General features: G+C 40.1%; 1 protein-coding gene across 1 annotated transcript; it reads left to right on the forward strand.

Moving 5' to 3' along the window:
- The first annotated feature begins 4,774 nt into the window (after window positions 1–4,774).
- Window positions 4,775–18,567, forward strand: ERLEC1 (endoplasmic reticulum lectin 1). The gene is made up of 14 exons (XM_063443969.1): window positions 4,775–5,006; window positions 7,254–7,358; window positions 8,641–8,721; window positions 9,247–9,324; window positions 9,649–9,709; window positions 10,872–10,915; window positions 11,936–12,159; window positions 12,281–12,410; window positions 13,071–13,229; window positions 13,682–13,741; window positions 15,037–15,161; window positions 15,422–15,499; window positions 16,788–16,863; window positions 18,350–18,567. The coding sequence occupies exons 1-14, from the start codon at window positions 4,854–4,856 to the stop codon at window positions 18,419–18,421; spliced, it is 1,446 nt and encodes a 481-aa protein (XP_063300039.1). The 5' UTR covers window positions 4,775–4,853; the 3' UTR covers window positions 18,422–18,567.
- Window positions 18,568–19,277: the final 710 nt, after the last annotated feature.

The following is a 19,277-nucleotide window of genomic DNA, read 5'->3' on the forward strand; positions in this document are numbered from 1 at the left end:
CGAGAAATAATACCCCGATATGGACTACCCTGTTCTATAGGATCGGACAATGGTCCAGCTTTTGTTCATCAGTGCCTACAACAACTGACTCATATGCTTGGTATAAAGTGGAGGCTTCATACTGCATATAGACCCCAGAGTTCTGGTAAGGTAGAGAGAATGAATAGAACTATAAAGAACCAGTTGGCTAAAATGTGTCAGGAAACCCAACTTAAGTGGAACGTTCTCTTACCCATAGCTTTATTGCGAATCCGCAGTACCCCTACCAGAAGGATGGGCCTCTCTCCTTTTGAAATCATGTATGGGCGACCACCTCCCGTACTTGGTAACTTAAGGGGGGACTTGAGTCAGTTGGGAGAAGGAATTACCCGGCAGCAGGTTGTAGAGTTGGGTAAGACTATGGAGGAGGTACAGAAATGGGTACAAGATAGATTACCTGTGAATATTTATCCCCCTGTTCATAGTTATCATCCAGGAGACCAAGTGTGGATTAAAGAGTGGAATAATGTACCGTTAGGGCCCAAGTGGAGAGGTCCTTATGTTGTTCTTTTGTCTACCCCTACAGCGATAAAAGTAGCCGAAGTAACTCCGTGGATACATCACTCCAGGGTTAAACCAGCAGCAGTCGATTCTTGGCAAATTACAGCAGATCCAGAGAATCCCTGCAAGATCCGGTTGAAACGCACTACTCAGTCGGAGTAACGAGGAATTATTGTGGATTACAAATTTTATTGTTACAGGTGTGAGTGAGAAGGCCATAATAAAGCCTGTCCGCTTACCAACACATAGTGTATAAGCCAGGAAAGTCTCGAAGGGACACCTGTGAAGACGAGCAGAACTCCATTCCCTGCAGCCCTCACATCCTGGAAGCTGAGGTTCCATCGCACGGACGAAGACTGAGGATGACGGCGAAAGATGTGCTTTTGATTGTGTTTATTTATATGTGTTTTTATATTCAGGAAGGTAGAGGTACCGACACTCCTAGCTGTGAGGTATGCATTAAGACTACGAGAACAGGTAACCATATTTCCCAAACCCTAATTTGGCATTCACAATACGAATGTAAAGGAGAGGTATCAAGATGTAGATACCTAAATATAGACTATAGTGTGTGCCATTTAGGAGTAGGAGAACCTAAGTGCTTCAGTCCAGAGTATCAACCTCGTACAATTTGGTTGACTCTCAGGAATGGAGATCCTCAGGGGACCCTAATTAATAAGACGGTGTTAGAATCCGTACATTCTTCGGGTGTTCTGCTATTTGATGCATGTAAGGCGATATCAAGTGGTAGAAAACCGTGGAATGTATGTGGGGATCTTAGATGGGAGAGGACGTATGGGTCTAATGATAAATATATTTGTCCCAGTAGTAAAAATAAATATGTGAGTCCTAGATGCCCAAATAAAGACTATAACTTTTGTCCATATTGGTCTTGTGTGGGGTGGGCGACTTGGGGACAGACAGTAGATAAAGACATGATAGTGACTAAGTTGCCGACTAGCCCTTATTGTAAGTCTATGGAATGCAACCCAGTCCATATACTTATTAATAACCCCGACAAGTTCCTAGATAAGTATGGAAATTTATTTGGGTTTCAGATATACGGGACGGGTTTAGATCCTGGGACATTATTGTTTATAGGAATAGAGACTGATACGGTATCCTCCCAGACTCATCAAGTATACCATTCCTTTTATGAAGAGATGAGTATAGATAATAAGATCCCCCATAACGCTAAAAACCTGTTCATTGACCTAGCTGAAAGTATTGCCGGTAGTCTTAATGTTACCAACTGCTATGTGTGTGGAGGTACTAACATGGGAGACCAATGGCCTTGGGAAGCAAAGGAGGTAATGTCCGGTTCTGAGGCAGTTGACCAACTAATATCTACACAAGCCGATTATCATTTGAGTGTTAGAGGTAAATCTGAGTGGAGATTAAAGACCTCCATCATAGGTTATGTTTGCATAGCAAGGAAAGGAATAATGTATAATACTTCTGTAGGAGAATTAACTTGTCTAGGGCAAAAAGCTTATGATGATGATACTAAAAATACAACTTGGTGGTCGGCTTCAAATGTCTCAGAACCATCTAACCCGTTTGCTAGATATGCCAGTTTAAAGGATGTGTGGTTTGATTTATCCATCACATCTACCTGGAGAGCCCCAGCAAATTTGTACTGGATCTGTGGTAAGAAAGCCTATTCGGAGTTGCCACAGGACTGGGAAGGGGCATGTGTGTTGGGTATGCTCAAACCATCCTTCTTCTTGTTACCGATTGAAACAGGTGAGACTTTAGGTGTTAAAGTGTATGATGTGAATCATAGGAAGAAAAGGGGACCCTTAGAGATAGGCACCTGGGAAGATAATGAATGGCCTCCCCAGCGTATCATAGATTATTATGGGCCAGCCACGTGGGCAGAAGATGGTACCTTTGGTTATAGAACCCCAATTTATATGCTTAACCGTATTATAAGATTACAGGCGGTGGTTGAGATTATTACTAATGAGACCTCACAAGCACTCAATCTTCTAGCGAAGCATAATACCAGGATGAGGACAGCAGTGTACCAAAATAGATTAGCCTTGGATTACCTTTTGGCAGTAGAGGGAGGTGTATGTGGGAAGTTTAACCTGAGCAATTGCTGTCTTCAAATAGATGACGAAGGGCAAGCAATAGCTGAGCTTACTAGCCATATGGTTAAACTAGTGCATGTGCCTACTCAGGTATGGAAAGGGTACAATCCAAGTAGTTGGTTTGGTAGCTGGTATGAGTGGTTTGGAGGGCTTAAGGCAGTGGTAGGTGGAGTCCTACTGATTTTACTGTTGTGTCTACTCCTACCGTGTCTTATACCCTTAGTAGTTAGGTCTGTGCAAAGCCTGATAGGAAGTATAGCAGAGAGGAAGGCTGCTGCACAGATAATGGCGATATATAAGTATAAGGCTCTAGATCAAGGAGAACCAATGCAGGAAGATGAGTGTTAAAAGATTCACATCATAAGATAAGTCTGGTCTGGTTCATGGTAACCTGAGGTATATGCAAACCAAGGTTAAGTGATGCCTCAAGTAATTGTGAAATATCAGAGGCATCAAAGGGGGGAATGTGATGTAATTCCAGTAAAATACAAGTTTAGCAGGCTAAGATTGCCACAAGGCATATGTATGTATATGTGTTTGTAGTATCAGTTAGTTAATTACACGTAGCTAAGATACTGTTATCACTGTACTGACCAGGTGCAGGAATGTAAGAACTGGAATTACGCGTCCCTCTCCTTTGTATCAGATGAGCCACGTGGTTAGACCGGATGGATGAGTTTAGACTCTATTTATTAAATAGGTTAAGGGTATGTGTGGGTGTAGTTAATTGTGGGAGGAGCTACAGTGCTATATAAGGAATGTACTCTATGTATTCAGTACTCAGACTTTGCTGTATTTTGGTGACGCTAGTCCCTCTGAGTCCCGATCGGTGATCCAATAAAGAATCTCTTCCTTCCTGAAGAAACCTGTGTCCATCTCTCTGTGCTTGGCTTCCGTCAGTTTCTCCGGTATCAATACTGCATTAAAACTAAAAGAAAAAAACATCCAATTTGCTGCAGACTACATCAGGTGCATCATCTGATATAGCACTAAGCAGTGAGTGCTTGCTGCTCAATTAAAGGGACGATCAAAGCACAACTAGAGTCCCTTGTAGTGGTTATGGTAGTAGGAATTCCCTCTCAGTGTAAGTAGTCAAACTACTTGCGAAAGGCTTGATAACTTACCTGACACCTCATGTGGAGCCAGAGGGTTTGGCAAGGAGCTCCTGTTAGCGCCACTCAGCTGATCCCTGCATGGCACATTGGCTGGGAGTGTCAACTGTGCACTCTCAACCATTGAGCGCCTTTCCTGCACCACCAAGCTTAGCTCAGGGCAAAAGGGAAGTGGCGACAGGTGCCTGGCTGAGCTCAGGTAAGTTGGCGTCATGGGTTGGGCATGAGTAGAATGGCGCATGTTAAGGAGTGTGAGGGTGGCAGAATTTTAGACGTGTTAAGGCGGAGTAATGGCGTGTTGTGTAAAACCAAGTAGGAAGGGAGTTACAATAATCAAACTTGGTGAAGAATCAGTTCTGAATATCAGTAGAGGGCAGATTTTCTGAATATTAAACAGGTGACGAGGATATAGAGAAGTGAGAGAGCCTATATGTTTTTTAGAGAATATGGCGGACTCAAATATGTCCTCAATACTCTCGCTGAGGTTCTACGTTGTAAGTAATGGGGTGTAAAGCAGTACAGAATTTGTTGGCGCTTTATAGTATAATAATAATGGGGTGATGGGCAGATAGTGAGAGGGGGAAATGTAGAGTTGGGTTTGGAAGAATGCAACAAAACTATTTTTACTCCACAGCTTTTTTTTACCCTAAGAGTTACAATTACTTTTAAATTTTCCACCAATTTGGCACGCACATTTTTTTTTTTTTTTTTTAATTGTCAAAATGTGTTGTTATTACTGTTTTTAATAAAGTTAATTTGAAGAAAAAAAAAAACAGTTGCATCCCTGTGGTGATGTGCTGGTGGTGTAGTGGCTCAGAGGTAAAGTTCAGTACGCACACCGGAAGTGATGCGTTTTAGCGTCAGTACACCCGGAAGCCATGAGGTGACTCCGCCTCAGTACACCCGGAAGTGATGAGCTGTCGCCTCCTGGACCAGTTTCAGTACACCCGGAAGTGATGAGCTGTCGCCTCCTGGACCAGTTTCAGTACACCCGGAAGTGATGCGGTGTCGCGCTCCCGGAAGAGACGTGGCGCGCTGTGGATAGTGTGTGCTGTGCTGCGATGTGATTGGTTGACGGCTGACTGTGCTCGGTAGCCGGGAGAGGATGCGCAGGAGGGGTCGGGCTGCCTGTGGAGCTGCCCCGTTGCTTCTCGTTCTGTGCGGGTTGTTCAGGGCGACCTGCGGCGGCAAGTCTCTGCCAGCCTTCAACGATGACATTCCCTTCCGGCTCAGCTGGCCCGGGCCGGACTTCTCCCTGGTCAGTGAGGGAGCGGGTAACCCCGGGGAGGGGGAGCCCTAATGGGGACAGGAGATATGGCAGGGCAGTGGTTATGGTGGCAGAGAAGTAAGTGGTTTTGGTGGCAGATAAGTGGTTATGGTGTCTGTAACTAGCAGTAGATGTTAGTGAGTTTATGTGGGGTTATTGGTGACACGGGACATTCAGGGCTAGTCAGGGTGTAATTATCAGGGACAATGCAGACTGATCGCCGGGGAGCAATGGGGTCTGGCTGCACTGGGTGTAATGGGGAGATACAGGGTCTGGCTGTGACATGGGGTAATGGGGAGATACAGGGTCTGGCAGTGACATGGGGTAATGGGGAGATACAGGGTCTGGCAGTGACATGGGGTAATGGGGAGATACAGGGTCTGGCAGTGACATGGGGTAATGGGGAGATACAGGGTCTGGCAGTGACATGGGGTAATGGGGAGATACAGGGTCTGGCAGTGACATGGGGTAATGGGGAGATACAGGGTCTGGCAGTGACATGGGGTAATGGGGAGATACAGGGTCTGGCAGTGACATGGGGTAATGGGGAGATACAGGGTCTGGCAGTGACATGGGGAGATACAGGGTCTGGCAGTGACATGGGGTAATGGGGAGATACAGGGTCTGGCAGTGACATGGGGTAATGGGGAGATACAGGGTCTGGCAGTGACATGGGGTAATGGGGAGATACAGGGTCTGGCAGTGACATGGGGTAATGGGGAGATACAGGGTCTGGCAGTGACATGGGGTAATGGGGAGATACAGGGTCTGGCAGTGACATGGGGTAATGGGGAGATACAGGGTCTGGCAGTGACATGGGGTAATGGGGAGATACAGGGTTATTACAATGACATGGGGTATCGGGGAGCTACAGGGGTATTGCAGTGACATGAGTTAATGGGGAGCTGCAGGGTTACTACAGTGACATGAGTTAATGGTTAGCTGCAGGGTTTAGCAATGACATGGGTTAATGGGGAGATGCAGGGTCTGGCATTGACATGGATTAATGTAGGGCTGCAGGAGTTAATGGGGAGATGCAGGTGGTAGTGACATGGGTTAATGGGGAGTTGTAGCATCTGGTAGTGACATGGGTTAATGAGGAGTTATAGCATTTGGTAGTGAGATGGGATCATGTGGGTCTGCAGGATCCATCCGTGGTGTAGGAAGCGGGGACATGCAGGGTTCAGCCATGAGTTGGGCAGAGGGAACCACAGGGCATAGCAAGGGCAAGTTAGCAGAATGGGTGTTCATCCCTCATGTGTGCAAATGGAGCTCCACCCCTATGGTAGTCAAATTGGGAGCTGCAAGGTCCAGTCATGAAGTGGGTAAATGGAGAGCTGAAGGCTATGAGGAGGTCTGAAACATATTGGATCTTAAAGGAACATTCCACACATATTTAGAACTTTAGCTTATTAAAGTACTTTAGTGTGTTTACTTTTTTCATGTGGTTATAAAAGTGCAAATGTAGGAAATCATAGAAATCATCAGGTTTATAAACTGTGTTACACGTCCCCTACTGTCAATCACACAGACAGCCCTGTTACTTACTGGAAGTTTAGCTCAATGGAGATGAATTCAAGAGACAGAAAACCTAAAGCACCTGTAGCTATAGCAGGCCCAGATGTCCTATAACCCCGAAAGAAAACACAAAGTTAATGCATGGTTTCTTCGGAGGTATTTCTGCATAATGGCATTTATTTATGAAGTATTCCTTTTATAAGCAAGTACCAGCAAATCAGTTGTAGGCCAGAATGGTTGATTTGATTAAATAACACATTAACACACCGTGTTAAATTATGTCTGTGAGCTTTCAATTACACAAAAAGTAAATCAAGTGATATGACACAAGGATTAACAGGAAATTATTTCACATACCCTGTGTTTAATTAAACGGTATAACTCAATGTTCAGATCCCAAGGTAAACTATTAATTTCTTTGTCTGTTTAAAAGTTAAGCCTTCCCTGCCTGACATGTCATTGTATTGGCATTGTTTGTAGGGTTCAGTTACACACGCTAGTTGTTTTCTGGTTGAATTCAATTTTTCGCAGTCAGTTGTTTTGTGAATGTTGGAAGAATCTCAACAATGTACAAGCTGTGCAATGTATACAGAATCTGTGCTAGTACAGCACGAACCAGTTTCTGAAAATACAGAAATGCAGTATGTATCCATTGGTTTTCAAAAGCCTTCTGAAAATGTACTAAAACACTTTGTATTCTCTGCTTTTACTTTATAACAGCCTACTACAGGCATACCATACAAAGACGATGACTACATCATTATGACCACATCCGATAAAGAAACATATAAGTGCATGCTTCCATTAATGTCAAGCAGTGATCAGGTAATATTACAAATTGCATTGTTAAAGCTGCTCGTTAGTTAGAATGCTGCTCAGTGTGTTATGTAGTAGTTGTCCAGTTAGAATTTTATATTTTATCGGAAGATATTTAGCATTTCATCTAATAATTCGTTCAGAGTGCCATGCAACGCTAGATTAAAGGAGCACTATAGGGTCAGGAACACAGACATGGGGGTTAAAACCACCATCTAGCCACCCTGGTCCCCTCTTGTCTCCCTAAAAATAGTAAAATCTTACTTGTATTCAAGTCTGGAGCTGCAGGCTTTGTCCCTGTTTACTGTAGACATGCCAACTGCCTGCTGACACCAGCAGAAGTGGTAATCTGATCCAATCACAATGCTTCCCCATAGGATTGGCTGAGACTGACAAAGAGGCAGATCAGGGGCAGAGCCAGCACAATTCAAACACAGCCATCTATCTCTCATAGAGATGAATTGAATCAATGAATTCTATGAGGAAAGTTCAGTGCAGAAGGAGGAGACACTGAATGTTTGAAGCATTTCAGGCAGCCATGACCCAGGAAGGAACTCTAACAGCTATCTGAGGAGTGGCCAGTGACATTATCACTAGGCTATAATGTAAACACTGCATTTTCTCTGAAAAGACAGTGTTTACAGCAAAAAGCCTGAAGGTAATGATTCTACTCACCAGAACAAATGCAATAAGCTGTAGTTGTTCTGGTGACTATAGCGTCCCTTTAATAAAAAAAATATTTAAAAATGTTCAAACTTTATTTTATGTAAAGTAAATATTTTTTTTGTTAAACAAACAAAATGCATGAAATGAGCAGTCTGTTTAAGATCCATTACACTTTTCTCTGTTGCGCTAACTTATTACTCTATGAAGCATGATGAGTGATAACATCTGATAACCATCATTATTTTGTAATTGATAGCGGAGATTTTAACCAGGTCCTCTCTACCAATTGGCGTATGCATCAGAAAATATTGTAGTGCTGAAAGTTGTCAGCTTTAAACACATGAGTCACTGTTAGTGGATGAAGTTCTGTCTCCGTTTTTTGTTCTGTTATTTTATTCATTTAAATGAGAAAACTGCAAACATTTATGGGAATGTGCTGGACTTCTTGTAAGTGGGAATTAAGGTTTCAGCTATTATGCATTGAGTTTTGCATCATTTTATTTTGCTTTAAGAATGCATGGAAAATAAATCAGATCAATCTTTCATGGGTTTTTGTGACACATTAATTTTTTTATTCATTATATTTATTGTTTTTTTTTCTTTTATTCGTTGTTTTACTTTACAGGAAGATGAACGTGACTACAAAGGTCCCACGCCAAGTGAACTTTTGGAGCCTCTTTTCAAGCAGACTAGCTGTTCATACAGGGTACACTGTCCCTTGCTTCCTTTACCTTTTAAAACTAAATTCTAGTTTCACTTTTCGGTTGTAATTGGAATCATGTACTCAGAGCCTTTTACACAGTTAAATGTAGGTAGGGTTAAAGGCAGGGAGATATATAATAAGACGTGTACAAAGTATTCATCTATAATTTATATTGAGTGAAATACATTTATATTTTGGGACTATCAAAAAATATACAGTGTGGTTACTGCAAGTTGTTTGAATATAGATCTAAACCTTACCTTGTGTCACTTTACCCTACTTCCCTTAGAATGTAAGCTTGTTTGGCAGTGCCCTCAGCGTCCCCTGTTCCTGTACACCCAACTTGTCTTGGTTCATATACTTGTTTGTTAGTCCTCCTATTGGACAGCGCTTTGGAATTTGTTTGCACTTTATAAATAATTATAATATACAGTGTGTGGATAAAGGAGGGATTTTTAATGTTCGAGTTGTTAGTGTTGAACTTTTAAATTTGTTGCTTTGAAATAGTCCTCTCTCTTTCATTTTTAGATAGAGTCTTACTGGACCTACGAGGTTTGCCATGGAAAACACATTCGTCAGTACCATGAGGATAAAGAAGCTGGGCAGGTATGTTCCCTTTATTTCATTTTAAAAGTTAGCAGAGGAAACATTAAAGTTGATCTTTAGAGAATTTAAGAGGCATAATTAAAAATACTGTGTCGGCTGTGAAAATTAAGAAATTGTTAAGCCTATTAGCAGGTAATCAGAGACTCCTTCTATGTAAAACCTTGCAAAACCCATATGCACGCATTGAGTCGCTGCGCATGCACATTAGGTTACCCAATCAGCTGATGTCACAGCAGTTATTTTGAAAGCCTGGTTTAACATATTATACAACACAGAGCCAACATTTATCACCATTTAATGCACTCTCTGTTTCCCTGTTTATAGAAAATAAATATTCAAGAGTATTATCTTGGGAATATGATTAAGAAGAGCTCATTAGAAACAGGTAAGTTACGTTCCCCAATTTTACTTATGGTTGATTTTTGTTTTTTCATATTAAAGCATGCCAGTTGTGATGCACACAAGTGTATTTATTCTAAACATTCATTACATTTTCAAAGATTCCAAAAAGTGCTTTGGCGTTTGAATAATATGTTAAGCTGCTTGATGGTTTAAGTGCTTGATGAGTATAGCTGCATACATTTTTTTTGGCTTTGGAATACTGCTTTTAGTCAATTAATTTTTTATCTATACTTTACCATAGCAGAATTCCTACCAAATGTATAGATTGAGAAACAAAAATAGGTCCCTCCCTACCTGACAATCGATTCTTCAGTATAGTCTTTGTAGGCCTCTATGCCCAAGAGTTTACAGACAGGGAGAGCAGGAGAACCCACCCACAGGCTACACAACATATATTTCTTGTTGCTATGGTTAATCACTAGCAGTTGCATCTAACAATGACTAGAGGAGTATAGGAATAGAGTGAATGATGTCACTCCTTTCAGACGCCTTAACACTCAACAAAAAACAGCGTATTCATGACAAAAAGTAGACAGAAGGCAAACATCACAGTTGTGCAACAACCTCACAGCTTCAGAAATGGTGTGGGGGAGAGGTGAATTCAGTTACAGGGACACTGTAGACATTGCAAATGCTTCATCTCGTTGAAGTGGTTACAGTGTCTTGGTACCGTCCTTTGTTTAGGTCTTTAACAGCTTTAATGGGACACTGAACTGCACAAATACAAAAAAGAAAAACTAAAATCACTATTTAGTTGATATACCCCCATTGAAAACCTATTTGTGATGCTTGGACTGATGAGGGAGCAGCTGAGCAGTAATTGGTGGAGGTGATTGGTGATGGCAGTCACCCATTGCTGACATGAATTGGTATGACTAAGGAAGAGTGTAACTTAGCCAAACGGCCAGTGTGGGCCCGGCTGTGGTTTTCCAGGGGCCATGATTCAATGTTAAACTGCTTGAAAATGGATTCATAATGAATTAAGGGACAGTGCCAGGGGACTCCAAGTACTATACCTAATCCAGTGAGATGAAATAGCTATAGTGCCTACAGCTTCCCTTTAAAGTGACCCTGTCGTGACAGTTTCAACTTGGATATTTTCACATATGGAATGTGTATTTTCTATACTGTGATTTATATTGCAGATGAAAAGTCAGATGAAAGAGAGAAAGCCGAAAAGCGTAAAGATGTAAGTAAGAAATGTGTATGAAGGATACTCTTGTGCAATTATATATTATGATATACCTGAATGTACTTGGATGCAAGTGTAGTAAAGCTGCTATATATCTTACTTAAATTAAACTTCCTCTCCTTCCATCTTTAAGTGTAAAAAAAATAATAATACATAAATAACCCCATAAGCACCAGTTCTATGTAATGAAAACAATCTGGCTTTTGGAATAAGTATCCTATTCCAAAGTGGACTCCCCTATTTGGTTAACAGCTCTTTTCAAAGCTGCTGAATATGCAGCAAAGTATATTCTGGATCAGAGTGTGATCTCTTCTTCTCTCAGTCAGTTTAGCCTAGCCCACCCTATGCCGATCCACCCAGAGATAAGAAAGTTGGGCACTTCAAGTCTCACCAAAACCCTCCTCTAGGCATCATTCATGCGCGCACGCACACACACACACACCCAGGGCACAAAAGCGTTAAAAACACTTTCACTACTTACCTTAATTCTAGCACTGATGACCCTTGGCGCTGGATCAGTTTCCTTCTTCAGCAACTTCCCAAATGGACAGGTTATTGTACACACCGTTAGAAGGGGAATACTTCCGCCAGGGTGCTCAAGACAGCGAGGGTCAGCTTCCCAAAAGAATCCAGTAGTGAGAAGTATCAATATCTGGACACATCTGATGGTGTCATGCCGATGGATGACCTGATGCCCAAGTATGGCCATGCATGCATTAGAGCTTCCCCATAGGAAAGCATGGAATCCTGTGCATTCCTATGGGGGTTTTGAAGAGTTAAACTCGGTGAGAAGTCAGGAAGTGCCTCTAAAGGAAGTCTTAACACTAAAAATACATTTAATCGTATTACATAAGTCAAGCCAGATGGTTAGAAAACTGCAAACCCATATCTGTAATGACGCATTCACTTTAAATGTCCTGCAAACATTCCTATTTCAGCATTGCTACCATCAATCTTTGAAACATATGCAAAATAGATTAAATATCAAGCTCTTATGGGTCTATTTCTTCATGACAGATTCCTACCAAAAACATTGAAGGACAAATGACTCCATACTTTCCAGTCGAGATGGGGAATGGAACCCCATGTGTCTTGAAACTGAACGAGCCGAGAAGTAGCACAGTGATGTATATTTGTCATCCTGATGCTAAACATGAGATCCTGTCTCTAGCTGAAGTAACCACTTGTGAATATGAAATTGTTATACTTACACCTCTTATCTGCAGTCATCCTAAGTACAGGTGGGGTTTGTTTTATAAAGACTGAAAACCCACTTTCCTGCCTTTACAATTCTATATTTCAGTTGTTGCATTATGTGATTGTTAGCCTTATAGACAAGTAGTTTTTCTGTCTTCCTCACAGGTTTAGAACATCACCCATTAATGATATCTTCTGCCAGGCAATGCCAGGTTCACCTCTAAGGCCGCTGAGCCTTGAAAAGCTGGAGCAGCAGCAAGAAGTAACCAAGACGCCATTTAAAACCAACAAGGAGGTAATTCTTGCTGTATTATGCCATTCACTGTTACAGCTTACACTTTCTGTAAAAACAATAATCAAAAGGTAAAAGTGAGTTATTCATAAATTGGTTTGTAAGATAAAATATTTAGTAAGCATTGCAATGAAAACCCAATAGCAAAATTTAGCAAATTTGGTTTTCCGCTCACTGAGAAGTGAATAAACCATATAGGGTTTTTATTTGTATGGAAAAAAAAGTGTGCCATGAATTTTAGCATTTCTCTGTCAGGAGAAGATGAGTTTACTCTTTTTTTTTTTTTTAATTTTTATCCCAAAGAGTGTTCAGCAAAATATTAATTTTCCTTCTATTGAGTTGGATTGTGACATTGTATCATGGGGTAAGCACTCTCTCAACTGCTGGAGAGAGCTCATTTTTCTTGACGTGGTAGTGCTGTTAGACTATAAGATTTGTACAGCCCTGCAGTTGTTAAATAAGTAGTGTCTTCCGTCTTCATTCTTTAAAGGTTGGTTTGTTATAAGAATTAGTATCCGTCACAACTCATTCTAATTTCCCTTTCTCAGATCCTTAAATTTACTGTTTGATTGCTAGATTAGTGACACTTAACAGAATGTTTTGATGAGTTTTTTTTTTTTTTTTTTCACCATTTCATATTCAATGTTATTAAATGAATTACAGGAGGACAGGCAGTCTTTGAGAGACAAGTTTTCCACAATCCACAAGCCAGTCTCAGTTGGAGCTCAACAGCAAGTAACTGTCGGAACCACTCACATATCCAGATTGACTGATGAACAGCTGATTAAGGAGTTTTTGAGTGGCTCTTATTGTTTTCATGGGGTAAGGAGTGAGAGCATCTAAAATGGTACAAACTACAATCAATCAGCTAATAGTGCTAGCTTAAATCTTTGAAATCACCAAAATAATCTGTATATTTGGGCAATCCAGATGAAGGTTATCCCTCTGTGTGCCAAACCAGCCTCTTTCGGTGCAACATTACACATGTGTTTTGTTCTATAAGCTAGTTGCCTGAGTGATGGTACATCTGTTTTTAACACTGGCTTGTTGACCTTCAAATTCATAATTATTTGAGACCAAGTGCCCTTCAATAAGCATGTATTGCTTCTGACACACAATAACAGTGTAATAGGTAATTTGTGAGTATGTACAAAAAGCCCAATGGATATGTCCCCTCGAGCGTTTCTAAAGGGTTCTAACTCATCTGTGGCTTTACCCCAAAATTTGCCCAGATTACATGAGATATACATCACTTACTCCATTTTTATTTTTAGGGTGTCGGTTGGTGGAAGTATGAATTTTGCTATGGAAAACACGTCCATCAGTACCATGAGGTAAGGTGATCTGTGCATATACCTTTCCAACCACTAGATGGCCTTTTTGTAGCATCTCCTAAGAATCTGACACTGACTATATGTAAGCACAGTTTGTTTTACAAGGCAATTTTGTAAAAAAATCTGGAATGGTTTGTATGTATTATTTAAAATTATGGCCTTGTGAATATTTAGATAGATAATGGGTGGGAGGAAATTGTGAATTCTCCAATTCCACAATTAGGACAAAATAGTGTGACCATGACCTGTATTGTAAAACATAGTTTGTTTATTTTTCCTAATTATATTTTTTAGCAATTGGCCATTGACTTATAAATCTGGTATTGGTCAGACAAATTATTTTATTATTTAAATTTACAAATAACAAATACCATATATACTCGAGTATAAGCCGACCCGAATATAAGCCGAGGCCCCTAATTTTACCCCAAAAAACTGGGAAAACGTATTGACTCGAGTATAAGACTAGGGTGGGAAATGCAGCAGCTACTGGTAAATATCTAAATAAAATTAGATCCTAAAAGAAATATATTAATTGAATATTTATTTTGCAGCGTGTGTGTATGAATGCAGCGTGTGTGTATGAGTGCAGTGTCTGTATGAATGCAGTGTGTGTGTGTTGCAGAGCCGTGGGGGATGGGCAATTTTATTTTTATTTTTAATTATTTTAATATTTTTTTTTATTATTATTTCTTATTATTAAATTGAACTATTATTTTTTTTATTATTATATATTTTTTTTTTCGTCCCCCCCTCCCTGCTTGATACATGGCAGGGAGTGGGGCTCTTACTCCCTGGTGGTCCAGTGGCATTGGCAGTTCAGTGGGGGGTGGAGGGGGGCTGGCAGAGATGTTACTTACCTCTCCTGCAGCTCCTGTCAGCTCCCTCCTCCTCCGCGCCGTCCGTTCAGCTCTTCTGTCAGCTCCCACTGTAAGTCTCGCGAGAGCCGCGGCTCTCGCGAGATTTACACTGGGAGCTGACTGAGGTGCTGAACGGACGGCGCAGAGGATAAGGGAGCTGACAGGAGCTGCAGGAGAGGTAAGTAACATCTCTGCAGCCCCAGTCTGTATTATGGCAATGCAAATTGCCATAATACAGACTATTGACTCGAGTATAAGCCGAGTTGGGGTTTTTCAGCACAAAAAATGTGCTGAAAAACTCTGCTTATACTCGAGTATATACGGTACATATAGTATGGATGGACAGACAAGAAAGCCATTCCATGCAATGGTTCAATTCAGCCTTAGTAACGCTCTAAGTAATTGATTTGACAGTTAAGTCCATGTCTCTTTTAGGATAAGGACACTGGAAAGACAACAGTAGTTGTGGGCATGTGGAAACCAGAAGAACATCTCAACTGGGCTAAGAAAAACCCTGCTAGGTTATATCTCCTGCCAAGCGATGGGAAGCAAACTGTTAGGTAATTTGATTTCAACTTGCAACCCCCACCAACACAGCTACCACCACATTTGTTGTTTAAACTTGGACCTAGTAGGACTATTGGCTGTATATATTGCTTGTAGTTCCTCCCAGTCCAATTGGCTGTATGAAGGACCTGGTATTTACCCTCCATGTTGTACTGTCGTTTAGTATAAGATGATTTGTAAAACTTTGGTAGGTGGAGGATTAAAATTTAGACATGAGTTATTAGTGTTAACCTTTTATTCTATTTTTTTATAGAATGGTATCCCATTTCTATGGCGGTGGAGACATTTGTGAATTAAACGAAAAGCCAAGGCAGGTTGTTGTCAAATTAAAGTAAGTACATTCTGTGTTTAATATGCATATTCTTTAACCATAATGATGAGTGGGATCAAGGCTTGGATTTACCATTTATAGTTTTTTTTGTGTGTTCTATACAATATACATTTTTAAAAAGAAGAGAAAACCTTGTCTTTTGTTGTTCACTAGACGAACTGATCCAGTTACACCAGCTTCAACCAAAAGTGGTGGATATCCCTCTGCCAATTCTGGTCTTCCTCTAGCTTTCTTTATTTGAATGAAAAACTGCTTTAGGCACTTTGTTTCCTACGTAAACTGGTTAATTAAACCATTGTTATTTTTGCAGATTGAGGGGACTTTGTGAATTTGCATTTTGTTGCATCTTTCCAGGAGACAATATATAGTTCTTGTTAATTGTGGAGCTTGTGCTGCAGACTCCTCGTTGACTGTAATATCTAATTGTTGCATGTGCTTTGATGTTTACTGTAATAAGCCTGTAAGTGATGTGAAAAAGCTAGACAGGGATACATGACAATAGCAGGGTTATTCTAAACTGAGAATTGCCAGGAAATCAGAGAAATTGAATTTCAAATTTTAGACCAAAATAGTCGAACTGAAAGCATAGCGTACTGGGAGAATGATCCCAATTCAGATATATTGTCCTTACATTTGTAATTCACATTGAATTCCCAGCAATTCTCGCTTTTTTAAATAACCCTGTAGATGTATCTGTAATATGATGTTCAACACTGCTAATAATTCCAACTGAACTTGGCCAGTATGGAGGTTTTATTTGTGCTAAAAAGTAAATGTTTGTTATATTCCCATTGTCCACCTAACCTAATATACACACAAGCCTTTATTTTAATCATAGTGTTTAAATAAAGTGCTGAAAGGGGAGAGGTGCTAGACCATGTCATTTGGTTTCATGTTTATGTAAATTACCACTAAAGTTGTAAGCTCTTTTGATCATGGTCCTCATTAACTTGTTTTTTCTCAAACATTTTGTAATTGTCTCATTTATTTTGAAATTTCCCTCTTTATTATATTGTGAAGCGCTGTGGAATAAGTTAGCGCTATATAAAGGCCAATAATAATTGTATAAACGCCAATAATAATCTTGCGGTTCATAATAATAATACTGGCGGGGCAATAATATGTGTACTCTTTATTTGCCGTGTATAAATGGAAATGAAATGTGCTCTATACCTTCAATGGCAATTCTTCTGCCCTAGAGTTGGCTCATTCTGTTTTCTATACACTGTTCCAACCTATCCTTTTTCCGTAAACCATTTACATTGAAATTTTGTGTTAATTGTTTTAGGTGCAAGGAGTCAGATTCACCTCATGCAGTTACTGTATATATGCTTGAACCACAAACCTGTCAATATGTTCTTGGAGTAAGTACCAAATTCCTACGTTCAGTCTGGAAATATTTTACTTATATTTTGAAACACTGTTTCCCATTTTGTGGCTCTCTGCATTTTGAAATTGCTTAATATTCCAGTTTTTCCAAAATCAATAATTCAGGAAGTGTTTGGGTTGAAAAATAATTTAGTGATGAGAATATCTAAAAAAGGCTTGCATATATCATTCGGTATTTTTTTGCTGATATTAAGGAATGTTTGTTTTATGTACTTGTAGCGATTGGTGCACACATTAACCCCATAAAAGAGCACTACACTGTTTGTAATACATAAGTCTAAGGATGTAAAGGGCTATATTCAGTGCTGACCAATGTGTTGCATGCATTGCTGAAAGAGTCTGGGGCAACTAAAATTGGTCCCAGCTGACAGAGAAGAGATATCCATTGATACATCAGTTTCCTAATGTGAGCGGTTATTTAATCCTGCTCACACTACATTGCTGTCTATGGGGATTTAAATACAGATCTCACTCTAAGCATTGCATGCAACTTACCTGTCAGTCCTGGTCCACTAAAAATGTTCCCAGCTGACAAAGGGGAGCCCCAGGGGTCTATTGATATCTGGCTTTACTGGTGTGATCAGGGATATATAACCATGCTCACACTGCCTTGCTGCTAATGGGGATTTAAATCCCCATTGAAAGAGTTGCATGCTGATCTCACTTTGATCTCTGCATGCAGCTTACCTGTCAGTCTGGGTCTTCTAAAAATGGCCCCAGGTATCTACTAATACATGGGTTTCCTGGTGTAAGCACGGATTTAACCATGGTCACACTGCATTGTAACAGTGAGGATTTAAATCCCTGATTGCAGTGCTCACTAAATCTAGCCTCTGTTGATTGAGGGAATTTAACACCAGCTTGCACTTTTACTGCATGACCGTATATACAGTCACAGGGCATTCAAGCCTTGCACTGTGTCAGACAGCCAAGCATGACGGCAAAGCAACATTTCGACCTGCTGAGAGGTGTTTATCAAGCTTAAATAAAAACCTCTAAGCAGGTCGAAACGTTGCTTTGTTAATCCAGTAAACCTGTCTGTGGCTTGAATTCCGTGAGTGCCTGGAGATGTTATCTATTCTCTGTTACATATATTCTGGGTTTGCTGATCCTGCTTCAGTGCATCCCGTACTAAGTGGAATTGAGTGCAGTTCCTTGTCTTTAGCTTTAAAGCATGAGGGCATCGACCGTCATGTGGTCTTTAAGTAGTTAAGGGTTTCTTTTCAAGTGTCCCCTTAACAAAGTAATACCTGTGGCTCCCTGGTGTGATCAGAGATGCTTACAACAAATCTGCAGGGTGTTTCATGCAGACATACAGATTTTTAACCCCACTCTGTGCTTAAACTCATAGTGTCCGGAAGGGGTTAATCCGTCCTCCCTGATTTATAACACACTTTACCAGGAATAAGATTTGAGAAATTGTCCCTAAACAAACTGGTTTTTTTTTTTTTTCTATTTCAGGTGGAATCTCCGGTAATATGTAAAATACTGGATACTGCAGATGAAAATGGCCTCCTTTCAATTCCCAATTAACTTTCAAAATAAGTCAAACCTACCAGCATTTGTAATTAATCAGCAAGAACAAAACTGTACAAAAATAATGACTTGACAAGCCTCTCTGTGTATATGTATGTACTTGTGTATATAGTGGGTAATACATACGATTTTAAATACGACAACGCAGCTTCTGTATTTGTGCAAAGAACATTTTTTTTCAATTTACTGTTTTTCACAAACAACAAATATAATACATTTTTGTAGTTTAACTAGCATTTAACTAAATAACCCATGGGTCACCCAACAAAACAAATATACAGAAATAGCATGTAGTATCTAAATTATAGAAGGGAAATAACAATCATAAGGACATTTTTCAATTTGAAAATTAATCTTAAGTCTGTAAAATGCAATTACAGTATCTTACTTATCCCCAGCCCTTCAAATTATTATTCATTGAACACTGAATTGTAATAAACTGAAACATGAATTGCAAATATAAACTAAAATAGCCAAGCTTTGACTATAGCCCAACTGAAGAATATTTCCGGTAAACTATTTGTGGCTTCATTTTGTAATTCCATTTTAATTTCATTTCAATTCAGTATTTGGTAAATAACATCTGAAAGGTCTCCACTCATGATTTTTAAAGTATTCGGCCAGAGTAACTATATGACTATTATACTAGTCACCGTGTTGTTTGAGCGATGATCAGTAATGCCACAAAATAACAAGCCTTAAACCACAAGTACTAAAAAACACACACACCACTATAATTGCTATTCAAGTTAAAATAGCAGTGTTGATAGCAGGGATGGGAAAACGGCTGTTTTAGTCAAACTACATAAATTCGGTTGGGCATTTGTCAAGCTAAGGCTCCCACGTTTTACAG

Source organism: Pelobates fuscus, chromosome 2, assembly GCF_036172605.1.
Source record: "Pelobates fuscus isolate aPelFus1 chromosome 2, aPelFus1.pri, whole genome shotgun sequence".
In the NCBI taxonomy this organism is placed as follows: domain Eukaryota; kingdom Metazoa; phylum Chordata; class Amphibia; order Anura; family Pelobatidae; genus Pelobates; species Pelobates fuscus.

Excerpts from the sequence above, each read along its gene's own strand:
- ERLEC1 (XM_063443969.1), top strand. The coding sequence starts at position 4,854 with ATGCGCAGGAGGGGTCGGGCTGCCTGTGGAGCTGCCCCGTTGCTTCTC. Across the intron at positions 13,742-15,036 it reads ACGTCCATCAGTACCATGAG|GATAAGGACACTGGAAAGAC; the intron begins GTAAGGTGATCT and ends TGTCTCTTTTAG. Across the intron at positions 15,500-16,787 it reads CAGGTTGTTGTCAAATTAAA|GTGCAAGGAGTCAGATTCAC; the intron begins GTAAGTACATTC and ends TAATTGTTTTAG.